We start from the raw sequence: 26,666 nt of genomic DNA, 5'->3' as shown, positions 1-26,666 counted from the left end.
CCTAGAGTCGAATGACCCACCGGTGTGTGAGTCTAAGTTAAAAAAAATCCCCATAAAAATCTGTCAGTTTAAAATAGAGATATCAGTTTTGCATTGGATGCGTCTCAGTCTACCACATCAGCCACCACATCCGCATCTGCGGTGAAAGGTGGCAAAGCTATAGCGGTGTTTGTCAGACCATGAGACATCCTGAAAATCTGGCTTCTCACAAAAACGAATATGGAAAAATGTGACTCTCATGAACACGGTGGTGGTCTCTGTTTAGGTCTACCACCACCACAAGTGTCAGGGGACTTGTCTGAAGTCCGTACCGTAGATGTACCAACTTCTGTTTGTAGCATCACAACCGTTTGGGCTACAAACTACAAACCCCATTGTGGAAAGGGGAGATTCTCCTGAACACGATGGTTTTGTTCGTTTCACAGGACTCTATGACACACCCCCCCCATTGGCTTAGGCTTTGAAGTATTAATAGACCAATAAGAAAGAGTTCCAAACCTCTATGCCAATAAAAGCTAGTTTTCGGTTTTCCCTTCCCCACTCCCAGACAGTCCTAGCGATATTATTGTTTGAGAATGTTTTCAATTCAAATGGCAAAAAAATTAACAATCACAGTAAGGTACTTCATTGTTGATACTGAGATAAAAATGGCTACATTGGACCTTTAATAGGGCGTTGGGCCACCACCAACCGTCAGAATGCCTTAACATTGATTCTACAAGTGTCTGTGAGTTGGTGTTTTGTTTTAAGGTGGTCAAAAAGGCTGTCTCAGGCGCTGCTCAAGAATCTCCCATAAGTGTTCAATTTAGTTGAGATCTGGTGACTGTGACACACACACACACACACACTTACACACTTACAGTGAGCTCCAAAAGTATTGGGACCGTGTAACATTTTGTTTTTTACTCTGTACTCCAGCACTTTGGATTTGAAATTATACAATGACAATGAGTTTAAAGTGCAGACTGTCAGCTTTAATTTGAGGGTATTTTCATCGATATCAGGAGAACCGTTTGGAAATTACAGCACTTTTTGTACATAGTCCCCAATTTTAGGGGACCAAAAGTGTTGGGACAAATTCACTTATGTGTATTAAAGTAGTAAAAAGTTAAGTACTTGGTCTGATATTCACATCACGCAATGACTACATCAAGCTTCTGACTCTATAAATTTGTTGGTTGTGTTTCAGATTATTTTGTGCTCAATAAAAGTTTATGGTAAATAATGTATTGTGTTATTTTAGAGTAACTTTTATTGGAAATATGGATAGAATATGTTTCTAAACACTTCTACATTAATATGGATGCTACCATGATTACGGATAATCCTAATTGAATCGTGAATAATGATGACTGAGAAAGTTACAGATGCACGTGTCACTGACCCAATACTTTCAGAACTCACTATATATTAAACCCCCTATGGTCCTTTGAGACCCCTCTTTCAAAGTAACTGGTATCTCTTCCCAAATTATGGAATAGCCATGGGAGCCAAAGTAATAGGCAGCTGGGCATTTTTCTACATGACCCTAAGCATGATGGGATGTTAATTGTTTAATTAACTAAGGAATCACACCTGTAATCTCACCTGTTTTCAATATACTTTGTGGCCCTCATTTACATTTAATAAAGTGTTTCCTTTATTTTGGCAGTTACCTGTAGGTTGTAATCTCATTGATCAACTGCTCACCCAAATATTACCCAATTGTCCACGTTGAAATTGCATGGTGTGCCTAGTGGGTAATCATCCCAAGAAAAGGAACTTACAAAATGTATGTTTATCATGCTTTTCCCCCCTCCTCGCAGATATTTTGAGGTTATATTTTGAGGTTCATAACCAAGATGTCTCTGAAGGTTCACACCAGCAATGACACCAACAAGAATGACCCCAAGTCCATCAACTCACACGTGTTCATCGGTAACCTCAACACAGCCGTGGTGAAGAAGTCGGATGTGGAGAGTATTTTCTTGAAATATGGCCGCGTGCTGGGCTGCTCTGTGCACAAGGGCTACGCCTTTGTCCAGTATGCCAGCGAGAGGCATGCCCGTGGGTCTGTTATAGGGGAGAATGGACGAGTGATGGCGGGACAGACTCTGGGTGAGTCCTATTTGGGTTCTTCTGTCGTTCATCTCAATAGTGAATACTAGGGCTATGTTTTTGTTTCAGCTGTAGCAAGTGTTACCATTACATTTCAGTGTAATGATGATGATAATGTCATGATAATAACCGATCAGCATATGTCAACAGACACTGTCGAGGGATAATTAATAAAATAGTTGACCCTAAAATCAAAGTTCGTCAGAAGTTTTCAGACCTTAAAAGGGATCTGAAGTCGATTAGAACATATTTCACGGCATCTGTTATTTAGAAATCTGCAGGTCTTAATTGCACATGAATGGGAAAGATTGGCACCATCTAACATACACAACAAATGCCGTGGAACTCAGCTTTTGACATACAGTACATACAGTACCAGTCAAACGTTTGGACACACCTAATCATTCAAGGGTTTTCCTTTATTTTTTTGTAGAATAATAGTGAAGACATCAAAACTATGAAATAACACATGGAATCATGTAACCAAAATATTTAGATTTGTCAAACAAATCTTCAAAGTATCCACTGCCTTTGACAGCTTTGCACACTCTTGGTATTCTCTCAACCAGCTTCATGAGGAATGCTTTTCCAACAGTCTTGAAAGAGTTCCCACACATCCCAAACCATCTCAATTGTGTTGGGGTCGGATGATTGTGGAAGGCAGGTCATCTGATGCAGCACTTAATCACTCTCCTTTGTCAAATAGCCCTTACACAGCATGGAGGTGTGTTTTGGGTCATTGTCCTATTGAAAAACAAATGATAGTCTCACTAAGCACAAACCAGATGGGATGGCGTATCGCTGCAGAATGCTGTGGTAGCCATGCTGGTTAAGTGAGCCGACAGTGTCACCTGCAAAGCACCATCACACCACCTCCTCCATGCTTCACGGTGGGAACCACACATGCGGAGATCAATCAAGTAACCACTCTTGACATTATGATACAGTATGTACCCCATGTAGAATGCAGCAGCCATGACTAAACGGGTTGGCCCTGTTTTATTTTGGTCTTGCATAATGTGCCTCCAGTGGTGTAAAAATAAGTTAAAGTACTACTTAAGTTGTTTTTTGGGGGGTATCTGTACTTTACTATTTATATTTTTGAAAACGTTTACTTCACTACATTCCTAAAAAAAATATATATACTTTTTACTCCATACATTTTCCATTACACACAAAAGTACTCATTACATTTTGACAGGACAAGGGAAATTATCTAATTCACACGCTTATCAAGAGAACATTCCTGGTCATACCTACTGCATCTGATCTGGTGAACTCCCTAAACACATGCTTTGTTTTTAATGATTTCTGAATGTTGGACAATGCCCCAGGCCATCCTTTTTTTTTTTAAATAATACCATTTGGTTTGCTTTATATTAGGAATTTTAAATGATTTACACTTTTACTTTTGATACATAAGTATATTTTAGAAATTACATTTACGTTTGATACTTAAGTATATTTAAAACCAAATACTTTTAGACTTTTACTGAAGTATTATTTTACTGGGTGACTTTCACTTTTAATTGAGTCATTTTCTATTAAGGTATCTTTTACTTTTACTCAAGTATGAAAATTGGGTACTTTTCCACCACTGTGTGCCTCTGGGAGAGAGCAGAGAGACCTGTTGGGCTTTTGGTATGAGCAGTGTGTATCTGAACCACTCTTACAGCACTCTCCGTAGTCCTTATCAGCCCTTTGAAGAGTGGTGCTTGTTATCAAAGCATTAATCTCAATGAAACTCAGATGTTAACCTCCTTCCAACTCGTATTCATAACAACGCTGGCCGCACTGCACTGAGCATCATTCAACACTGGTCGTCTGGTACAGCTTCATCCCCCATTACACAGAGCCCCAACTGGACTCTGTCAGTGTCAGGGAACTAGAGCCCTAAAAGCATTTTCCTATATGGGTGATTCTACAGAAGTGTGCAAATTGCAGTCCCACTCTCAAAACACACTCCAAACATAGGACATTTATTTACATAATGATATGTTCTAATTCAATCCAAGGCAATAACAAACATATTGTTAAATTAATATAGTACACAGTCATTGTTTATACACCTATTTCTGTTGAGGTGGCTGTCCTAAACCCTGACTCCTAAACTTTGTTTGAAAATAAAGCAATTAATGATTTTTGTATTTTTTACCAATATTATTTCAAGAGAAAATATTTTTCTATTATTACATCGAAATATACTAATCTAATTAGTAGTTGTTTATTTTCAAACATCGTACTCAAAAGAATGCTGTACCATCTTTTGATGTACACCACGGAAACACACACTAAACGACTGTAGAATGGGCCTCCCGAGTGGCGCAGCGGTCTAAGTCAGCATCACTATAGACTAGGGTTCGATCCTGGCCAGGACAGGTAATCACAGCCAACCGGGAGTCCCATAGGGCGTCGCGCAAGGGGAGAGTTTGGGGGGTTTTACTTGGCTCATCGTGCTCTAGCGACTCCTTGTGGCAGGCCGGGTGCCTGCAGGCTGACTTCGGTCGTCAGTTAAATGGTGTTTCCTCTGACACATTTGACCGGCTGGCTCCGGGATAAGCGAGCAGGTGTTAAGAAGCGTGATTTGGCGGGTCATGTTTCAGAGGGCACATGACTTCACCTTCACTTCTCCCGAGCCCATTGGGGAGTTGCACTGATGAGACAAGATTGTAATATCATGTAAAAGGGTGAGAAAAAATATTATTACAAACAATAGACTGTAGAATGAATGTGCCTTAAGACACACCCCTACAAATATCACCAGGTGATGGATTGCACCCCTCTCCAGCATTGCAGCATGGTGTGTAGAAAGTTGGTAAATCTTCATGTATTTTTAAGAAGTGTCACTACGAAACTCCTAATATGTAAAGTACGCTTTTGGGACTAAAATATGTTTTGCTGGGGTGTACATCTGGCCAAATGAAAAAGAGCCAGCCATATGTTAGTTCTGGGGATTCTTTAAAGTCCAAACAGAAACGATCACAACCAAAACAATTGACACAAATATATATGAGGTCTCATCTTTGTTTCTGGCTATCATGGCGTCTGTTACAGGACAGGCTGCGACATTTTAAAGTTGCAAGCTTTACCAACTGAGCTACAAAGGAGCACCATGTGGGTAGTAGACAAGTGCACACTTCAGGAAAAAGTGTAGTATTGAGATGCATAGCCAGCAGGGGGGCTCCAAGCCTCCAAGATTCCAAACATTTACATCCATTTGTCCACTACATAGAGATCTATAATGTGCTATACTGTAATGTACTTTTCCTGTACTGTGCTCAAGTTTACTCTACTTGAGTTTTATACAATTGAAGAAACGGCCCATGGCCTCTTGATCAAGTGGTCTTAGTCTTGAGACCACTCAAGACCACAAATTCAGTCTTTAACTTGTCATGGTCTCAACCACAGAGTTAGAGAGATCATCATTATGGCGTCTGCCTCAACGGCGCTGCCCGTGGTCAGTTTTCTTATTTTGTTGTGTTTGATTAATGCATACATCTTATTTTGGTGATTTAATTCCACCTGCAGTACTGGAGTCATGAACCAATTCTTGTCATTAATTTATTGTGGCCACTAGATGGGGGGTGTTTTAGTAATTTACAAACCGTAGCATCCAATTTGAAGACAATGCTCTGATCATTGGCTGATTACTCCCAACCCATAGGAATCTTGACCCAGCTGACTACTTTAGAATGGTGGAAGCCTTCATTGGCAATGTCCAGGCTAAAATGGGTTACAAAGAGGTTGAGTCCTCTATCCATCTCTGTGGTCTCATCTCACTGGGTCGGGATCTTGGGGCCAATGTCCTTGTATAAATATTGGTCTTGGCACCTGGATATTACCTTAGTATTTGGTTTACAAACCATAGGCAACCCAATTTTGAAGAAGACAATGACTGATCATTGGCTGATCACTCACAACCCATAGGAATCCCCACCCAGTAAAATACTTTTAAATCTGGAAATCCTCAATGGCAATGTGTATACTAGGAAAAAAAGAGTCCTCCATTTATTTCTGATTGACACTTGACAATGAAACACGTGTTATTTTGCCAAAATATAGGTAATGTCCCTTTCAGTCGTTGAATAATTCCTCTCGGCTGAATTAAGGGTGCGACTTGCATAGGCAAGAACTTCTTCTGTTCCAAGTCCTGTTTGTTGAGCCAAGACTGCTCCAAGTCCTGTTTGACTTGCATCCGTGTACACAATGAAATGAGCATTCAAGTTAGGATGTCCAAGCACTGGAGGAGTAATTAGACTGTTTTTGAGTGCTTCAAATGCACCTTGGCATGCAGGGGTCCATTGGAATTTCACACCTTTCTTCTTAAGGTGGTTGAGGGGTTCGGCTACCTTTGAAAAGTCAGGCACAAACCTGTGGTACCATCCAGCCATACCCAGAAACCGCTGAACAGCCTTGAGGGATGTGGGAATTGGGAATTCCTGCACGGCTGCAACTTTGGCTGGATCTGCATGGATACCTTCAGCATTAACCACATGACCAAGGAACTTGAGTTCTGGCAGACAGAAACGACACTTCTTCAAGTTCAAGGTCAAACCTGCAGCCTTTAGTCTGTCGAAGACGGACTGAATGTCTTGCAGATGATCCGCAACAGAGGAGGAGTAGATTATGATGTCATCCAGATAAACAAGACAATTTCTAACCCTCAGATCTCCCAGGACAGTCTCCATCAACCTTTGGAAGGTTGCTGGAGCATTCTTCAAACCAAAAGGCATGACTTTGAAGGAGTACAAACCAGCAGGGGTGACAAAGGCAGTCTTGTCCTGACTAGCGTGATCCATTGACACCTGCCAATAGCCACTGTTCAGATCCAGATTACTAAAGATGGATGCTCCTGCCAGAGATTCCAGTATGTCATTTATGTTTGGTAGAGGGTAGGCATCACTTTCTGTTATGGCATTCGGCTTCCTGTAGTCCACACAGAATCGATATCCACCATCTTTCTTAGGAATCAGGACAACTGGAGAAGCCCATCTGGAAAAAGAAGGTTCCACAATTCCATTCTCCAACATGCTTTTGAGCTGTTCATTGAGAATTGCCAGTTTGGCGGGGGACAGCCTGTAGGGACGCTGCTTAATGGGGACCTCATGCCGGGTATAGATTTTGTGTTTGAAGACGGTTGTACGGCCGAGTGTAAGAGTACAGACCTCACTGTTCACGTCCAACATCTGGGATAGCTGCCACCTTTCATCATCCGACAGACATGCCTGTTGCACCGCTTGTTTGATGTAGAAATCAGCATCAGGTTTGCTTTTGCTCTCGGATAGAAGGGGGGGGTGCGGCGGTAATCAGGGTGATAGGTTCTCAGACTTCACTGGTGGAACATGTTTTTGTCATTGTCTCTTTATATTTTCTCTGTCTCTGACTTGACCTTGTTCGGACTCTGCATAATGTAGCAGGCTCCAACCTGAAATCAGTGCATTACCAGGTTGAAATGGATGAGGCTGAGAATAGTCAGAGTGCAGCCGATAGGAGGGTTCGGACATCGAGATGGTCAGTCCACTGAATAACAGGAAGTCTAGGCCAAGGACTACAGCAAATGCAAGGCTTGAATCTGCAAGACTTGCCACAGGAAGGTTAATAGTCTCACCATGCAGTTTTATTATTATACTAATCCAGCCCAAGGGAGTGGTAGGTTCTCCATTGGCCAAGTACAATGGTCCCTCCTCCCATGTTCGTAGCTCCTCATGAGGTAATGCCATGTTCTGCCACAGGGCCTCTTGCATCAGGGTGTAAGATTGTGTCGATTATGGCCTTCCCTCTCCAGTTCCTAACAGTCAGAGGAACCAATAGTTGTTGCGGAATAGGAATAAGACCGCTAGCTGTGCTGTCTAAAGGCTTCATGGTGGGCATTAAGGCTGACCCAATTGTATGCAAGCCACCACGCCTGTCTAGACTTTCAGTCTTCGGTCATTTCTGACCTTTTCCTGAATCCTGACGCTGGACATAGAGCGGGCAAGAATCTGGAGGATGTTGGACTTTACACCTCCAACACATAACTGGACTATTGTCCTGGATCTTGGGTACAAATATCTGAGACGGTTTAGCCTCAGGAGAGTTATGGGTGTACTGGGATGAGTGAACAGGGTTTTTAGTTTGGAGGTGGTGCTTCCAGTCCTTCTCCAACTGAGTCCCAAGACGCACCAGATCATCCACGTTCTGCACACGTTCTCGAAGTTGACTAGCAAGGCGGGGAACCATGTTCTTAAGAAGGAGTTTGACCATCTCCTGCTCAGTAATGTCAGCCTTCCATCTCCTACATAGAACTCAATAGGAGAAGGCAAAGTCCCGTATTGGCTCTGCTTCACCCTGGACTCTGTTACGAACACGTTCCGCCAGTTCATCCCCATAGTCCTCTGAGATGAAGGCTAAGAGGAATATTTTTTGAAACTCCTCCCAGGTTGACACATGTTCACGGGCTATCTCCCACCAGTCTCTTGCTGTACCATGGAGAACACTGCGGAGGGTGGCAAGAACCTCCAAGTCAGTAAGGGGCCGGATAGAAAGAAAATCATTACACTTAGATAAGAAAAACAGTGGATCAACATCATCTTCTGGACTGCCAAAAGTGGGGAAAAGTAGTTTAATAGGGAGGGAGCGCTCTAGAGGAGGCATGACAGTGGCAGCGGGAGTTCTGTTGTTTAACAGTATCTTCAGAGGGGTTTTTGTAGTGCTACCTGTTCCTATTCCATTACTGGCCAAGCCAGTGGCAGAGGTAAAACCTGAGGGAGGTGCAGAAGATTTGTCCAGAAGGGAAAAGCACTGCATTACCTCCTGGTGCAGCCCTTCCAGTTGAAGGTCTATGGCCTTCTGTGCTTTTTCCATCTCATTAACAGTGTCCTTTTGAGTCTGTTCAATCAAAAATCGTAGTTCCCCTGTGAGAGAGTTCTTCATGTCCTCCATAATTTCCTTCAGATAAGAACACACTCCCTTCACCACAGAGGCTGACTCCTCTGCTCTCTGTTTTTGTTCCTCCTCAAGAAAGATTATGACTTGATGATGGTTAGTTTCAATTTGTGTTTTGAACCGGTGCAGTTTGCCTTGAATATCCTGCTTCAGGGAATCTTGTAAATATTTCTGTCTCTGAACAATTTGTTGTTGGTTTTCCTCCATTTGACAGGGAAGGTAATCCAACCTCCGCTGCACATCTGTCTGATGAGCCTCCACACATTCACTGAGTTTGCGAATGGCATTCTCCTGCATTGTCAAACTATGATTGGTGTGTGTCCATTGATGTTCCAGTTGTCCAGTGATCACAGAGACACCTCTCCCAGTCTCTCTGGACAGGGTAACCGGAAGGGTTTGAGGGGAGGGTAATGGTGGAGATGTTATAGGTGAGCCAGAAACCTGGGGATTAGGTTCAGTGCTATCCAACTCCATTAGTTCATCGAGTCCTTCCACAATGAAAGAATCCCGAACATGATTACCATCAGGTGTGTCCACATTGACACAGTATGGGGTTCCAACAAAAGACATGATTCAACCTTGTGTGGATGGTGTCATGGGTGTTTCTCTTCAAGTCCCTGTTCGGGTGCCAATTCTGTAGCGGTATTTATTAGAGAGGGGTAAAGAAAGATTTTGTTCGGGCGCCAGGCAGGTATTAACCATGCCGAAAGGAAAAGAGTAGAATAGAGAGAGTACCACTACCAGACCCACACACATCAGCAGAAGAGACTGCCTAGAGGGTAGCCGGTTTACCAGATAGCCAGTGGAGAGAAAAAAGAATACACACCATATAAAACCCACATCACAGCACAGGGGTAACCCAAACAAGAATACCTCATACAATAATACTAATACTAATAATGGCAGAGCAATTCAACAGCAACTTCATACAAGAACGAACCCAGTCATCAACATAGGATTTGCAATAATCTGTATTATTTTCTAGTGGATGAGTGCAGAGGGTATGAATGTGGGGGGTGTTCATCGACACAACAAAGGCCTTAAAAATGTCCACAGTCTTCTCGGCCACATGTCATTAGTACACCTCAATACAGTTCACATAACAATACACAACTTGCAAGCAACCTCCCTTTTAACTAAAATGTCCAAATACTTCTGGCAGGGCAATAATAGTCCAGCTCTAATGAACTTCAATGGGAAGTGCATTGGAAAATAGAGAGTCTGTTGCAGGGTAAAGCACTGGAATGATAGAGGGAAGAGAAAAAGAGAAAGAGAACAAGAGAGATCTTAGCTGTGGTCTTCAGGTGTGCAGGTGTACTGTCTGACTGTCCGATGGTTTGTTGGTTTGTATGTTAAAGCTTCGCAACAATGTTGCTACTAATCCATGCGATCCATAACGGGCGTGGTCCCAAACGAAAACAACCACGACCTAGAGCGATTACACAGATGATTGAGTTAAATACTCTATAAACTACACACGCTGAAAACAAACAAAACTTCTGCAACACAGCACACACAAACTGTCGCGCCACCAAAGAGCTCCTCCCCAAAGAGCTGAATGAGCTCTCTTCATTTCCTCCTTCCTTACTGCTCATGCGCTCTTAAAGTGGCAGTGCACGGTGAAGGCTCCGTGCAGATTTCGCCACAATGTGATCATTTTAACATCTAACAACGTAATTCAATAAACAAGCTTCAGATTCATACAATCAACGTTGAACATTTTACAGAGAACAATAGAGATTATATTACTTCATTAATTTTAAAAGTTTTAAAACGCAGTTTAGAAATCTTCAGGGGTCCTGTGTGGCTCAGTTAGGAGAGCATGGTGTTTGCAATGCCAGAGTTGTGGGTTCAATTCCCATGAGGGACCACTGAGAGGAATGTATGCACACACAAGTTGCTCTGGATAAAAGCATCTGCTAAATGACTGAAAATGTAAAACATATACACTTACTGACGTGCTGTTTATGAGTAGGCACACACCTACTCATAAACACATGCTCATACATAAACACACACACCTTTATTTAAACAGGGGGAAAAAATACACACAGCTCTTTCATGTCAAGTTAATAGGCTTTCAGTGTGGAGCGATGCCCTAGCGTACTCCTTACTGCCTCAGCCCTAAGCCCCCACAGTGGGCGTGCCCAGAGAACACAAACAAGAGGCCTGGTGCTCAAACTGGAGGTGACAGTGTCCATAGGCTCCAGTGACAGCTAAGACTTAGAGCACTGATGCTAGCGTTAGCTACAGTGCCTTCAGAAAGTATTCATATCCTTGACTTATTCCACATTTTGTTGTTACAGCCTGAATTTAAAATGTATTAAGTATATTTTGTTTCTCACGCATGATCTACACACAATCCCCCAAAATGACAAAGTGAACACATTTAAAAAAATGTTTGCACATTTATTGAAAATGAAATTCAGAAATGGCTCATTTACATGAATAAGTATTAACATATGTATACATGTTAATGACCTTTAAACAACGATTACAGCTGTGAGTCTTTCTGGGTAAGTCTCTCTAAGAGCTTTGCATACCGGGATTGAACATTGTTTACACATTATTATGAAAAATATTATTCAAGCTCTGTCAAGTTGGTTGTTGATCATTGCTAGATAGCCAAATCTTGCCATAGATGTTTAAGACCATTTTAATTCAAATGTCATCTTGGTAAGCAACTCCAGTGTATTTTTGGCTTTGTGTTTTAGGTTATTGTCCTGCTGAATTTGTCTCCCAGTGGTGGAAAGCAGACTGAACCAGGTTTTCCCCTAGGATTTTGCCTGTGTTTAGCTCTATTCCATTTTTTAAAATCCAAATAACCTCTGTAGTCCTTGCCGATGACAAGCATATCCATAACATGATGCAGCCACAAACATGCTTCAAAATATGAACAGTGGTACTACAGTAGGTGATGTGTTGGATTTGAAATAGGAAGAGTGGTACTAGGTGATGTGTTGGCTTTGCCCCGAACATAACACTTTGTATTCAGGACGTAAAGTTACATTCTTTGCAACCTTTTTGGCAGTTTTACTTTAGTGTCTTATTGCAAACAGGATATATAATTTTTTCTATTTTGATTCTCTACAGGCTTCCTTTTTTCACTGTCATTTGGTTAGTATTGTGAGTACTACAATGTTGTTGATCCATCCCATTAAACTGTTTTAAAGTCACAATTGGTCTCATGGTGAAATCCCTGAGCAGTTTCCTTCCTCTCCGGCAACTGAGTTAGGAGAGATGCCTGTACAGTGCATTTGGAAAGTATTCAGACCCCTTGACTTTTTCCACATTTTGTTATGTTACAGCCTTATTCTAAAATTGATTCAATTATATTCTTTCCTCATCAATCTACACACAATACCCAATACTGCAAAAACAGGTTTTTAGAAATGTTTGCAAATGTATTTATATATAAAAACAGATACCTTATTTACATAAGTATTCAGATCCTTTGCTATGAGACTCAAAATTGAGCTCAGGTGCATCCTGTTTCCATTGATCATCCTTGAGATGTTTCTACAAGTTGATTGGAGTCCACCTGTTATAAATTCAATTGATTGGACATGATTTGGAAAGGCACATCTCTCTATATAAGGTCCCACAGTTGACAGCACATGTCAGAGCAAAAACCAAGCAATGAGGTTGAAGGAAATGTGGGAAAGGGCACCAAAACAGATCTGGGGAAGGGCACCAAAACATTTCTGCAGGATTGAAGGTCCCCAAGAACACAGTGGCCTCCATCATTCTTAAATGGAAGAAGGTTGGAACCACCAAGACTCTTCCTAGAGCTGACCGGTCGGCCAAACTGAGCAATCAGGGGAGAAGGGCCTTGGTTAGGGAGGTGACCAAGAACCCGACGGTCACTCTGACAGAGCTCCACTGTTCCTCTGTAGAGATGGGAGAACCTTCCAGAAGGACAACTATCTTTGCAGCACTCCACCAATCAGGCCTTTATGGTGGAGTGGCCAGACAAAAGCCGCTCCTCAGTAAAAGACATAAGACAACCTGCTCGGAGTTTGCCAAAAGTGACCTAAAGACTCTCAGACCATGTGAATCAAGATTCTCTGGTCTGATGAAACCAAGATTGAACTCTTTGGCCTGAATGCCAAGCGACATGTCTTGAGGAAACCTGGCAGCATCCCAACGGTGAAACATGGTGGTGGCAGCATCATACTCTGGGGATGTTTTTCAGCAGCAGGGACTGGGAGACTAATCAGGATTGAGGAAAAGATGAACGGAGCGAAGTACACAGAGATCCTTGATGAAAACCTGTTCCAGAGCGCTCTGGACCTCAGATTGTGATAAAGGTTCACCTTCCGACAGGACAACGACCCTAAGCACACAGTCTAGACAAAGCAGGAGCGGCTTCGGGACAGGTCTCTGAATGTCCTTGAGTGGCCCAGCCAGAACCCAGACTAGAACCCGATCCAACATCTCTGCAGAGACCTAAAAATGGCTGTGCAGCAACGCTCCCCATCCAACTGTAACAGTGTAGCTTCCGTCCTTCTCCTCGCCACAACCTGGGCTCAAACCAGGGACCCTCTGCATACATCAACAACTACCTCCCACGAAGCATCGTTACCTATCGCTCCACCAAGGAACAACTACTTCAAGGTCTCCGAGCGAGTGACGTCACCGATTGAAACACTATTAGCGCGCACCCCGCTAACTAGCTAGCAATTTCACATCGGTTACACAACCTTATAGAGCTTGAGAGGATCTGCAGAGGATAATGGGAGAAATTCCCCAAATACAGGTGTGCCAAGCTTGTAGCGTCATATCAAAGAAGACTCGAGGCTGTAATCGCTGCCAAAGTGCTTCTTCAAAGTACTGAGTAAAGAGTCTGAATATTTATGTAAATGTAATATTTCAGTCTTTTTATAAATGCGCTAATATTTCTTAACCTGTTTTTGCTTTGTCATGATGGGGTATTTATTCCCTTTTTAGAATAAGGCTGTAACGTCACAAAATTCAAGAGGTCTGAATACTTTCCGAACACACTATATTTGAAGTGACTGGGGGTACGGATACACCATCCAAAGTGTAATTAATAACTTCACTGTGCTCAAAGGGATAGTTAATTTTTACCCATCTACCAGTAGGTGCCCTTTGTGAGGCATTGGAAAACCTCCCTTGTGGTTGAATCTGTGTGTGAACTTCATTGCTTGACTGACAGATAATTGTATATGTTGGGAACAGAGGTGAGGTAGTCATTAAAAAATCACGTTAAAACACTATTGCACACAGAGTCCAAGCAACTCATGTGGCTTGTTAAGCATATGTTTACTCCTGAACTTATTTAGGCTTGCCATAACAAAGGGGTTGAATACTTTTTCACTTAAAGACATTTCAGCTTTTCATTTTTAATTAATTTGTAAAAATGTTTCTACATATGTCTACAAACATAATTCCACTTTGACATTATGGGGTATTATGTGTGAGCCAGTGACACATCTAAATGTAACGTATTTTAAATTCAGGCTGTAACATGACAAAATGTGGAAAAAGAGAATACTTTCAGAAGGCAGAGGGGCAGAGAAAGGCGTATCATGGTTTCACACCTCCCTCTGGTGGAGATGGTAGGTCTGCACAAACATTAGGGTTGTTGTCAGGCTTTCATTTTGCCCTGTTGTGGCTTGGTACTGGACAGATCTAGAATCAGCCTCCCCTCCCCCATGGGCTCCCTTTTGTGTTATGGCTAGGTTCAATGCAACGATCAAAGGGTGTGGTCCAGATATTCTTGTTATGTGGTGTGTTTCCATTGGGCCCTTTATGTTGATTCACCTTTACCTGACCCCCGAATGTCAGACATAATACTGCAGCAGTAACACCTGTAACAGAAACCTCATATCCTTCTCATATTGTCTATGTTTGATGTAATATTAAAGTTCACCCAAATTACAAAATGACATATTGGTTTCTGTAAGCAGTCTATGGACAAGGTATGACAGCAATCAATGCTTTGAGTTTGTTTATCTGACAACTGTCTCCAAAAGCTAATATCAGGGCTTGTATTGGATTTGTTCCACAAATGCTAAAAAATAAGCATTTGGAGATCGTGTCCAGGTAAACAAAACCACTGCTTTGTCTTATGTTGTCCATAGACTGCATACAGTGTAAGGAAACCCATATTTACTAACTAAAAATGGGTTTCTAAATATGGGTTTCCTTGCCCTGTCTGAATATTTACGTAATTGTAATATTTCAGTCTTTTTTATAAATGTGCTAAAATTAGTTAACCTGTTTCTGCTTTGTCATGATGGGGTATTTAATAACGTTTTAGAATAGGGCTGTAACGTCACAAAATTCAAGAGGTCTGAATACTTTCCAAATGCACTGTATATTTTAAGTGAAGTAGGCGTTAGATTATTGAGAGATTGATTTTTAAAAAAGCATCTCTCTCTATTTCTCTGTAACACCCCCTTTCTCCACTCCTCCTCAGACATCAACAAGGCGGGGGAGCCCAAGCCCAACAGACCCAGAGGGCAAGGTTGATATAGATGAAACTTGTGACACTTTCCCCTTTTTAGTCAATTTCTCTCAATTTCTCTGTAACATTCTTTGTTCTTCCTCAGACATCAACATGGCAGGGGAGCCCAAGCCCAACAGACCCAGAGGGCAAGGTTGATATAGATGAAACTTGTGACACTTTCCCCTTTTTAGTCAATTTCTCTCAATTTCTCTGTAACATTCTTTGTTCTACCTCAGACATCAACATGGCGGGGGAGCCCAAGCCCAACAGACCCAGAGGGCAAGGTTGATATAGATGAAACTTGTGACACTTTCCCCTTTTTAGTCAATTTCTCTAAATTTCTCTGTAACATTCTTTGTTCAACCTCAGACATCAACATGGCGGAGGAGCCCAAGCCCAACAGACCCAGAGGACGGAAGAGGTTTGCCGCTGGTCTCTACAGGTACATAGGAGGACCCTTTTTGGTTCCAGGTAAAAACTCTTTTTGGTTCCATGTAGAACTATTTTGGGTTCCATGTAGAACCCTCTGTAGAAAGTGTTCTACACAAACCCAAAACGGAACCAACAAGTGTTCTTCAAAGGGATCTCAAATTTGGACAGTTGAAGAACCCTTTTGGGTTCTAGATTGCACCTTTTTTCTGAGTGTACTCTATAAGGTGTAAAGCGTAAATCATGTGCACAGACTCAGAGCCGCAATAGTCCGGCATTCTGTTGTGACATAGCTATGTGGCTCTGTATACCTCCCCACAATTCCCAACCAATGCAGCTCTATTCATTTGAATGTGTTGACAGTTGAAGAAATTGCTTGAGCTGCACTGAGAATTTGAAAAGTATGAAAGCCAACGGTTCAATATTCTAGAACACTGCTGTACGTATGAATACACATTTGGACTATTAAGGCTTCATGGAACGGAGGGGGCAGGAATAAGTGGTCAATCTCAAGTCTCAATAGTTGCTGATAATTCCTTTACTCATTTCCTATCCTTCTTCTACACCGATCAGATAGAACTTGATAGTGGGATTTTTGCTGTACTGCTTTGACCTGTCTTTTTTTCTGAGGTCAGTGCACATGAGGGAGAGGAATTTGGGAACTGAGGAGACTATTGATGCTCAATGTCATTCCAGAACATTATAATGTTGTGTAGATATTTTTTGGTTTCTTTCAGTGGCTATGACTTTGATAATGACTACTACAGAGATGAATTCTATGACAGGTGAGTGGATTACGCCTGTAAATACACTTTCGGTGTAACTCTACATTGCACATCATCCAGCAATGAGAAAGAGAGAATGATTTTGCAATGGCAAACATTCACAGTAAAGTAAATAAAGAGATCATATTCTTTCATCAGTGACATTAATCGTTTTGCAATCTCCAAAAAAATCAGTCAGTGATGGCATTATAATGCAGTCATACAGACACAATTAATTTATTTTGTGAGGGTGCAAACCATTAATGTCATTGATCAAAGACTATAAACTATATATTTACTTTCATGGGACTTTTTTTCTGAGCAGTGGAAGATGTTGTTGCCTTTTATTCTCAACTCATCATTACTGAAAGATGTCAAAACTTGTTCCCATAAGTAACGCTCACCCAGCTGTTAAGTCAAGCTTTTGTTTCACAACATGGCCTGTGCCGAGCAAACTTTGGCAGTGTCCGCCTCCTCTCTTGGCCGTTCCCATTTCAGTGGCTATAGAAGCCCCGCTGGTGCTCTCCGCTGGATGCCTGTGTTTGCAGATGTCTGAACATAATATCCAGATGAGGAACACATTTCAGCCATCCAGAGGAGTTTATTTATACCCTCTCTGTGATGTCCAAATCTGAGTTACGGCTGTCAGAGGCTGCCTTTGACTGGGATCAATATATTACAGAGAGATACACCCAATAATTTAATCGCCCTTCTGCTTTCAAGTGATCTTCAAAACCCCTAGTCTTCATGGAGCCGCTGACGCAACCAACGAACTTGCTCTCTGTCTGGACGGCAGATATCGCTTTGAAGCCGAGGCAATAGCCTCAGCCTCTTACTTTATTTCATTCACAACACACCAGAGAAAGCAGAATAGTTTCCTCTAAATCCTTTTCAGAGGTAGGTTTATTTTTCTACAGAACAATGGACACACATACCCCTTAAAGGCAATATAATTATCTCAAACTCCATAAGATGTATTCAACACCCACAGTCCATGATACTGTAGATACAATATGGTGTACTGTAGATGGTGTACAACTTCTGTGTGTAAGAAGGTAGTGCTTTACCTCAGTTGGCCCTTTCAATGTTTCAGGCATGTCAATACCTTTTTAACACCCTCGAGTCGATTGGTGCACTGGTGCATCAATCTAGGTAACATAATAAAAAATCCCCATCCAAATCCGTCAGTTCAAGCTAGAGATATTTTTTTGCATTGAATGCGTCTCAATCCACCTTATCCGCCAATGTTGCACTTCCGCATCTATGGTGAAAGATGGCAGAGCTATAGCGGTGTTTGTCATACCATGTGACATCCCGAAAATCAGTCTTTCTCGTGAAAACGCCTGTAGCGTCCGAACAGTTTGACCTAAAAAACTATTATGGAAAGGGGAGACTCTCACGAACACCATGGTGGTCTCCGTTTTGCATTACGAACTTCACAAGTGTCAGGGGACTTGTCTGAAGTCAGTACCGTCAATGTGCCAACTTCTGTTTGTAGCATCCAAACCATTTGAGCTAAACTAATGTGATCCCAATGTGGAAAGGGAAGTTTCTCAAAACACAAAGGTGTTCTCTGTTTGGCTTTATGACCATCACAAGTGTCACGGAGCCCATCTGAAGGTAACCGGCACCAGTTTAAAAAATGAATGGAAGTATGAAGGTAGTTTTGTGCCTAGGGATTAAATACATGCAAGGGATTAAATACATGCAAAAAAATCTAGATTTATATTTCCCGAGCTTTCTTATATCTCGTAGATATAGGACAAACACTTCAAAACCTTGTTTTTCATTTCTTGACTGTCTTTTTTGCCATTTATGAATGTGTTATTCATAAATGGGCCAAATTAATATTTGATCAAATATTTTTTGGATACCTAAAAGGAATTCTAAATCTATAGTATAACCATCTAAAAACAATTCAATGTCAATTTAGAACCCCCAAAAACGGCTTAATTTAAAAAAAAATAAAGGACTATTACCTCTGTACTGTCATAACTCAATACAGAAATGTACATTATCAATATCCATCCACCAAAGGCTGTGTACCCACTCTCTTTCCATCTGTAGGCTGTTTGAATATTGGGGCAGAGTGTCGCCAGTGCCTCGCATAGTGCCAGTTAAGTGGCCTCACATGGCCATGCCCCTGGTGCGTCAGGTCAACTATTTGCCCGCCAAGCTGTTGGCACGCACATCACTCCTCCCTAGCAGCATCAAGCAGAAGTGTAAGTTCCTGCAGGCGCTTTATATCAACAATTTACCCAATAAGATGTCTTTAAGCAAAGTTCTGAACTAAAATGGCTCGGTTGAACTTGAACGAATCCATAGCAATCTCTTTTCATCTAAAATGTTATATTTGCTTTTAAACAGTAAATTCTAAGATGAATGAATATCATTTGTTGGGATGAGTACATGTTATTGTTTCGAGCAATCGCGCTTTGCAGTGTTGTTACCATATACAGCAGTCTTCTCTTGATTCGGTTCCATGCTGCAATAAATGTCTGGGTGGATCTCAAACTTAAATGACTCTTCTTTGCTGACCCCCTTCTCTCTCTTTATATCTCTATTCTGGTGTTGTCTGTTACGGTGAGCTCAACGAGCTACAGGCAATCCAATCAGAGCTGACTCAGTTCAAGTTCAACATTGATGCGCTGCTCGGCCGAGTGGAACAGATCACAGAAGACAAACACTTTGCCGCGGGGTGAGTTCCATCTCCATCAGGCCACAAGAAAAATACAACTCTACAGACTACAACTTTACAAAGAGCACTCTTTATCAGGGTGGAGTCAACAAAAGGTAAAACAATTATGTGAAAACACCTTTACAGGAAGATACAGAAAGTAGGGTAGAGAACTCAATTGAACCCCCAACACTGTGAAAAATGGCAGGTCCTTGCAGCCAAATAGAACTTGAAGTGTGAGTTGAGTTTAACAGTTTAATACAGCTTAATCAACCCCCAAAAACAAAAAGGGCCAAGATAGGCCCAATATAAACTCTTACAGAAGCAGCCAAGAAAATCAGACTGAGTCAATAACCTTAATTAGTGTAATATTAATTCATTTGAGTTATTATTACAAGGCTGCCTCTGGTATGCAGATTGTATAGTTTCCCACTCTCCCTTGATGGCCACTGTCCAGTAGGTGGCAGAATGACACAATCAGCCATTGATTATCTCCTTGCTGTGACCAAAGAAGAACATCTATTTTCTCTCTCCTGTCACAGACTACTTTATTGCACCAACAGCCCCCGCATTATTTTTCATATAATGTGAGACACCTTTATAAGCACCTTTTCTAAATAAATTGACCCTCCACAGATCATATTCTGTTAACAGTGAGTAAAGGTGCGAGTCAGCGAGGTCCTGGTCTGCATCCCAAATGGCACCATATAAGGCACTACCTTTGACCAGAGCCCATTGGAAATAGGGTGCCATTTGGGACGAAGATCTGTTTGTTATATGAACTGTCATTCGCACTGGGTTTATGGTCCTGTAGGCTGTGCCAGCTGTACTCCTCTCTTTCTCTCTCAAACACACACACACACACAGGTCATAAATTCAGTGCTCCTCTGTCTCTGACCAGGCGTGGCCTCTAACCAGAGATTTAGGATCAGTATTCCCTTCCTAAATTGTTAAGCCAAACCGTATCGATGTGAAACACAACTAACCTTGGATCAGTTGTTTCGGGGTTTACTTCAGAGCAGCTCTAAGTCCTAACTAATCATATGTATGTTTGTCAGTTATTAATCTGCTGTGTGTACCACACTTTTGGTTTTCAAGTAGACTTGTCAATGATGTCTGGACAAATAGTACCTAGTTAAAGTGTTCCATTGAGAGCAGATGCAATACCTCAAGCTTTTTTGGGACCCATTAAATCACATTGCGAAACAGTGGAGAAAATATACCAGAAACAGATTTTTGTTCACTTAACTCACTGGTTTCATGACTTTAGCACATGAAATGTTTAATGTACAACCTACAAAAGTAGCCCCAGAGGTTAAGGCGCATGTGTCAAGTGAGAAGGTTCTGGGTTTTCTAGAATGGCTTTACTTTCTCAGGGTACTAATTCAAATACACATATCATTGTCTCACTACGGGATTTGCTCAGCATATCACTGACGGCTCGAAGAACCAATCGCACATCATCTGTTGGAGGCAGACCAGTTGAGTGAGCGAATGAGGTGAGCCCCTCGCCTACTTATAAGGCACCACTACCCCCTCCTCTGGTCATTCTCACCTCTTCCTTGTGGAAGAGATCACTACTCTCCTGAAGGTCTCCTCAACAAAACTAAATGGCTGTCTTCCTACTGAACTGTTCTCAAGGGACCTGTGAGGTTAACATTGCCAAATGTAGGACCTCTGCTCCTGTCGATAGTGTTGCTAATCACACGAGCATTCCTACCTGCACATACAGTTGCATAAGAAAGGCTAGATAACTAAGAAACGAGTTGCCTACCTGCCCAGACAGTAGTATGGCAAGTTCCATTCTCTCGTTTAGTTCAACCTACGTTCATGCGTTTGATTTGACTGACCAGTTTAGCCTCACGGCATTACGGTCGTGGGAGACTTTAAACCGAAGTCGAACAACGCACCCTTCGCCTAGCACTGTGCTAGCTAAAACTTACCCTAGCCTAACGAGGTACTTGCTAACTAGCTAATGCCTACACTAGCCTCACAGCTATAGCATTCATACACTGTGCTCACTTCAGCTATCCAAACCGCTCGCGGTTGAGGCTGGTTGGACGTGCTGCTATGGTAGAGAAAATAACATTAAATTCTCTGGCAACAGCTCTAAAGGATATTCCTGCAGTCAGCATGCCAATTGCACGCTCCCTCGAAACTTGAGACATCTGTGGCATTGTATTGTGCGACAACTGCACATTTTAGTGGCCTTTTATTGTCCCTAGCACAAGGTGCCCCTGTGTAATGATTGTGCTGTTTAATCAGCTTCTTGATATGCCACACCTGGATTATGGATTATCTCGGCAAAGGAGAAATGCTCACTAACAGGGATGTAAACAAATTTGTGCACAAGATTTGAGAAGCTTTTTGTGCGTATAGAATTCTGGCATCTTTTATTTCAGCTCATGAAACCAACACTTTACATGTTACATTTATATTTCTGTTCAGTATATATCACTCTTTGTCCCCTTGAAACTAGGGGCACAGGGCCATGTTAATTCGATAAAAATGGCTCTCTGACGCCACCAGAGGGTGCCACCACACTACCTCAGGTGAGCGCAAATCACCAGTTCTTTCTCATAGCAGAGAATTAACACGCTTTCACAGTTACTGCCTAAGTGCTGTCTACTATTACAAGGGGATACAAACTTCAGTTTGCTATGAAATCCCCCATTTTCTACTGGGTTGTATTATCAATAGCCAACGACCACTCGCCAAAAGTCGCCGCCATGCGGCAGAAGTGTAACATGCGTAAAACAGAAGGCTAACACAGCATGCACACAGCTTTTAGTAAACTTTATGTGTTCTGGTGGAAGTCCATTCATTTCAATGGAATTCAATCTGCGACTCATCTGCTGTACTATTATTCAGACCCCTTGACTTTTTCCACATTTTACTACGTTACATTTACATTTTTGTAAATGTATTCAAAAAATAAACATACCATATTTACATAAGTACATTCAGATCCTTTGCTATGAGACTCGAAATTGAGCTAAGGTGCATCCTGTTTCCATTGATCGTCCCTGACGTTTCGACAACTGGATTTGAGTCCACTTGTGGTAAATTCAATTGATTGGACATGATTTGGAAAGGAACACACCTGTATATAAGGTCCCACAGTTGACAGTGCATGTCAGAGCAAAAACCAAGCCATGAGGTTGAAGGAATTGTCCGAGACAGGATTGTGTCGAGGGGGGAAGGGTACCAAAAAATGTCTGCTCCATTTTTTATATTATTATTATTATGATATATTATATATATTTTTTTACCTTTTATTTAACAAGGCAAGTCAGTTAAGAAAAAAAATATTATTTACGATGATGGCCTACCCTGGCCAAATCTGGACAACGCTGGGCCAATTGAGTGCCGCCCTGTGGGACTCCCAATCAAGGCCGGATGTGATACAGCCTGGATCTGAACCAGGGACTGTGGGGACCAGGGACCAGGGACTGCCTCTTGCACTGAGATGCAGTGCCTTAGACTGCTGCGCCACTCGGGACCCCATTCAAGTTCCCCAAGTTCCCCATTCTTAAATGGAAGTAGTGTGGAACCACCAAGACTCTTCCTAGAGCTGGCCACCCAGCCAAACTGAGTCACTCGGGGGAGAAGGGTCTTGGTCAGGGAGGTGACCAAGAACCCGATGGTCACTCTGACAGAGCTCCAGAGTTCCTCTGTGGAGATGGGAGAACCTTCCTGAAGGACAACTATCTCTGCAGCTCTCAACCAATCAGGCCTTTATGATAGAGTGGCCAGACGAAAGCCACTCCTCAGTAAAAAGGCACATGACAGCCAGCTAGGAGTTTACCAAAAGGCACCTAAAGACTCTCAGACCATGAGAAACAAGATTCTCTGGTCTGATGAAACCAAGATAAAACTCTTTGGCCTGAATGCCAAGCATCACGTCTGGAGGAAACCTGGCAGCATCCCTACGATTAAGTATTGTGGTGGCAGCATCATGCTGTGGGGATGTTTTTCAGCGGCAGGGACTGGGAGACTAGTTAGGTTTGAGGGAAAGATGAACGGAGCAAAGTACAGAGAGATCCTTGATGAAAACCTGCTCCAGAGCACTCAGGACCTCCAACTGGGGCAAAGGTTCACCTTCCAACAGGACAACGACCCTAAGCACACAGCCAAGACAACACAGGAGTGGCTTTGGGACAAGTTTCTGAATGTCCTTGAGTGGCCCAGCCAGAGTCCGGACTTGATCCCGATCTAACATCTCTGGAGAGACCTGAAAATAGCTGTGCAGCAACGCTCCCCATCCAACCTGACAGAGCTTGAGAGTATCTGTAGAGAAGAATGGGAGAAACTCCCCAACAACACGTGTGCCAAGCTTGTGTCATACCGAAGACGATTCAAGGCAGTAATTGCTGGCAAGGGTGCTTCAACAAAGTACTGAGTAAAGGGTATGAATACTTATGTAGGTGTGATATTTCAGTTTTGTTGGGGGGGGGGGGGGGGGTTGCATAAAAAAAAAAGCAACCTACTCGGGTGAAAAAATAAGACATCAAAAAAATTACCACAACTGATTTTAAAGACTTACAATAACACTACTATGAAAGGACATTTAGATTACACTGTAGGGCATTGCTTTCCAACCCTCTCCTTGGGTACCACCAGACATTTAACATATTTGTTGAAGCACTGAACTGACAATTAGTCAAGGAAGGGCTTGGTGATAGTTGACTAATTGAATCAGGTGTGCCAGTTTACGGATGCAAAAAATGTGACATTCCTGGTGGTCCCTGAGAGGGTTTGGAAGCACTGCTGTAGGCTATATTACCTGTCATTGAAGTGTTATTACACTTCACGACTCAGGTGAAAGACAAATATGTATAAGAGAGACTGGGTATGAATTCCTACACCATTTCCAAAAAATCACACACAATTTATTCATCACCTGTTATGGCTGCATCCATTATGTTGTAGCCCCATGTATACAGTGTTTTAATTTGAGAATAAACAGAGTGACAGTTTCACTAGTATATTTTCCAGTTTTTGTACGTCCCTGGTTAGTAGGAAACAATGAAAAAATGCAGTGGAACTGGCTTCAAGGTCCAGAGATGAGTTTGATGGATCTAGATCATGGAAATTAAATCAGACAAAATCATCCATTTAAAAGTTTAATAGAGTAGAGAATCTAAATGCATAAATATACACAATAGCATTGGGAGTGTGTTGTTTCAGAGATGTAGAGCCAGGTAAACAAAGATCCTGTAAACAAAGATTCTCAGAGAAAAAGTAAGTGTGTGTGTTTCCTTCCAGGTTTCACCAGCTAAGGCCAAGTCTAACAACCTGTTAACTAGGACAGACAAAAAGAGAAACACAGAGGGAGGCAGAGAACACCCTGGCCCTGAAATAGTGACTTGGCAGTTTAAAGTGACTGAAAAAAAAAATAATTGCATATCCGATTGGAATCTGTTCTTTTCCTGCAGTCAGAACAGCCAAAAAGTACATGGAATCGGATATTACCACCTTTGTAGGTGGTTTTAAATAAGTTACAAACCTGATTCCTGGGAATGCGACTTGTCTCTGAACGGTCAAATCTGATTTATATGCACTCAAGTGTTTTTTTATACTTTTATTTGGCATGTGTTGTTGCTTGCTAGCTACTCTGTTGACAGTTTGACAAGAACATGACGTGGCAGCTAACTACCCCACATGACCAAAAGTATGTGGACAGCTGCTCATCAAACAACTAATTCCAAAATAATGGGCATTAATATGGAGTTGGTCCCCCTTTGCTGCTATAACAGTCTCCACTCTTCTGGGAAGGCTTTCCACTAGATGTTGGAACATTGCTGTGGGGACTTGCTTCCATTCAGCCACAAAATAATTAGTGAGGTCAGGCACTGATTTTGGCCGATTAGGCCTGGTTCGCTGTCGGCATTCCAATTCATTCCAAAGGTTTTCGATTGGGTTGAAATCAGGGCTCTTTGCACTGCAGTCAAGTTCTTCCACACCGATCTTGACAAACCATTTCTGTAAGGACCCCCCTTGGTGCACAGGGGCATTGTCATGCTGAAACAGGAAAGGGCCTTCCCCAAACTGTCGCCACTCCAGCCGACACATTGCGCATGGTGATCTTAGGCTTGTGTGCGGCTGCTCAACCATGGAAACCCATTTCATTAAGCTCCCAACGAACAGTTATTGTGCTGACGTTGCTTCCAGAGGCAGTTTGGAACTCTGTAGTGAGTGTTGCAACCAAGGACAGACGATTTGTACACGCTTACATGCTTCAGCAATCGGCGGTCCCGTTCTGTGAGCTTGTGTATCCTACCACTTCACGACTGAGCCATTGTTGCTCCTAGACGTTTCCACTTCACAATAACAGCAGTTACAGTTAACCGGGGCAGCTCTAGCAGGGCAGAAATTTGTCAAACTGACTTGTTGGAAAGGTGGCGCCCAATGACGGTGCCACGTTGAATGTCACTGAGCTCTTCAGTAAGGCCATTCTACTGCCAATGTTTGTCTATGAAGATTGCATGTCTATATACCCTATGAACTTGTGGACGATTTGACAGGTGTAAGCAATATGATAATAGGTTCACCTTGTCCCCCTAGATGGAAGTTCCACCATAATCCTTATACCAATTATATCATATCAGATCTCCACCCGTGTATAGTGTGTAGGGCAGGATTCTTAATGTTTTGAAAAACCTTTTTGCCCTCAGTACAGCCTCAATTTTGTCGGGCATGGACTCTACAAGGTTTTGAGTGTTCTACAGAGATGCTGGCCCATGTTGACTCCAATGCTTCCCGCAGTTGTGTCAAATTGGTTTGATGTCCTTTGGGTGGTGAACCATTCTTTATACACACAGAAACCCAGCAGCATTGAAGTTCTTGACAAAAAACAGTGCTCCTTGCACCTACTACTTAGTTAAATAAAATACTACCATATCCCATTCAAATGCACATAAATATTTTGTCTTGCCCATTCACCCTCTGAATGGCACAAATTCCGATTTGGCTCAAGACAAAAAAACATCCTTCTGTAACCTGTATCCTCCCCTTCATCTACACTGATTTAAAATGGATTCAATCAATAAGAGATTATAGCTTTAACCTGGATTCACCTGGTCAGTCTATGTCATGGAAAGAGCAGGTGTTCCTAATGTGTAAATACACAATTCCTTCACACATGTATTCACACGCCTTGACTTTTTCCACATTTTGTTTGTTGGACTCCCGATTGGTGCAGTGGTCTAAGGCACTGCATCGCAGCGCTAGAGGCGTCACTACAGATCTGGGTTCGACCCCAGGCTGTGTCGCAGCCAACTGGGAGAACCATGAGGGC

At 42.2% G+C, this 26,666-nt stretch overlaps 1 protein-coding gene across 1 annotated transcript in view; it reads left to right on the top strand.

The window, feature by feature from the left end:
* The first annotated feature begins 1,841 nt into the window (after window positions 1–1,841).
* The window catches only part of LOC110528941 (RNA-binding protein Raly-like), a 37,117-nt gene continuing 12,292 nt past the window's right edge, over window positions 1,842–26,666 (top strand). Inside the window, exons 1-6 of the mRNA XM_036984423.1 lie at window positions 1,842–2,097; window positions 15,866–15,938; window positions 16,663–16,710; window positions 18,757–18,925; window positions 19,287–19,379; window positions 19,434–19,482. Coding sequence (XP_036840318.1) covers window positions 1,842–2,097; window positions 15,866–15,938; window positions 16,663–16,710; window positions 18,757–18,925; window positions 19,287–19,379; window positions 19,434–19,482 — 688 coding nt within the window. The remainder of the gene's footprint in view (window positions 2,098–15,865; window positions 15,939–16,662; window positions 16,711–18,756; window positions 18,926–19,286; window positions 19,380–19,433; window positions 19,483–26,666) is intronic.

The sequence above is a fragment of the Oncorhynchus mykiss genome, chromosome 7 (genome assembly GCF_013265735.2).
Source record: "Oncorhynchus mykiss isolate Arlee chromosome 7, USDA_OmykA_1.1, whole genome shotgun sequence".
Classification (NCBI taxonomy): Eukaryota; Metazoa; Chordata; class Actinopteri; order Salmoniformes; family Salmonidae; genus Oncorhynchus; species Oncorhynchus mykiss.
This window is presented reverse-complemented; position numbering and strand designations above follow the sequence as displayed.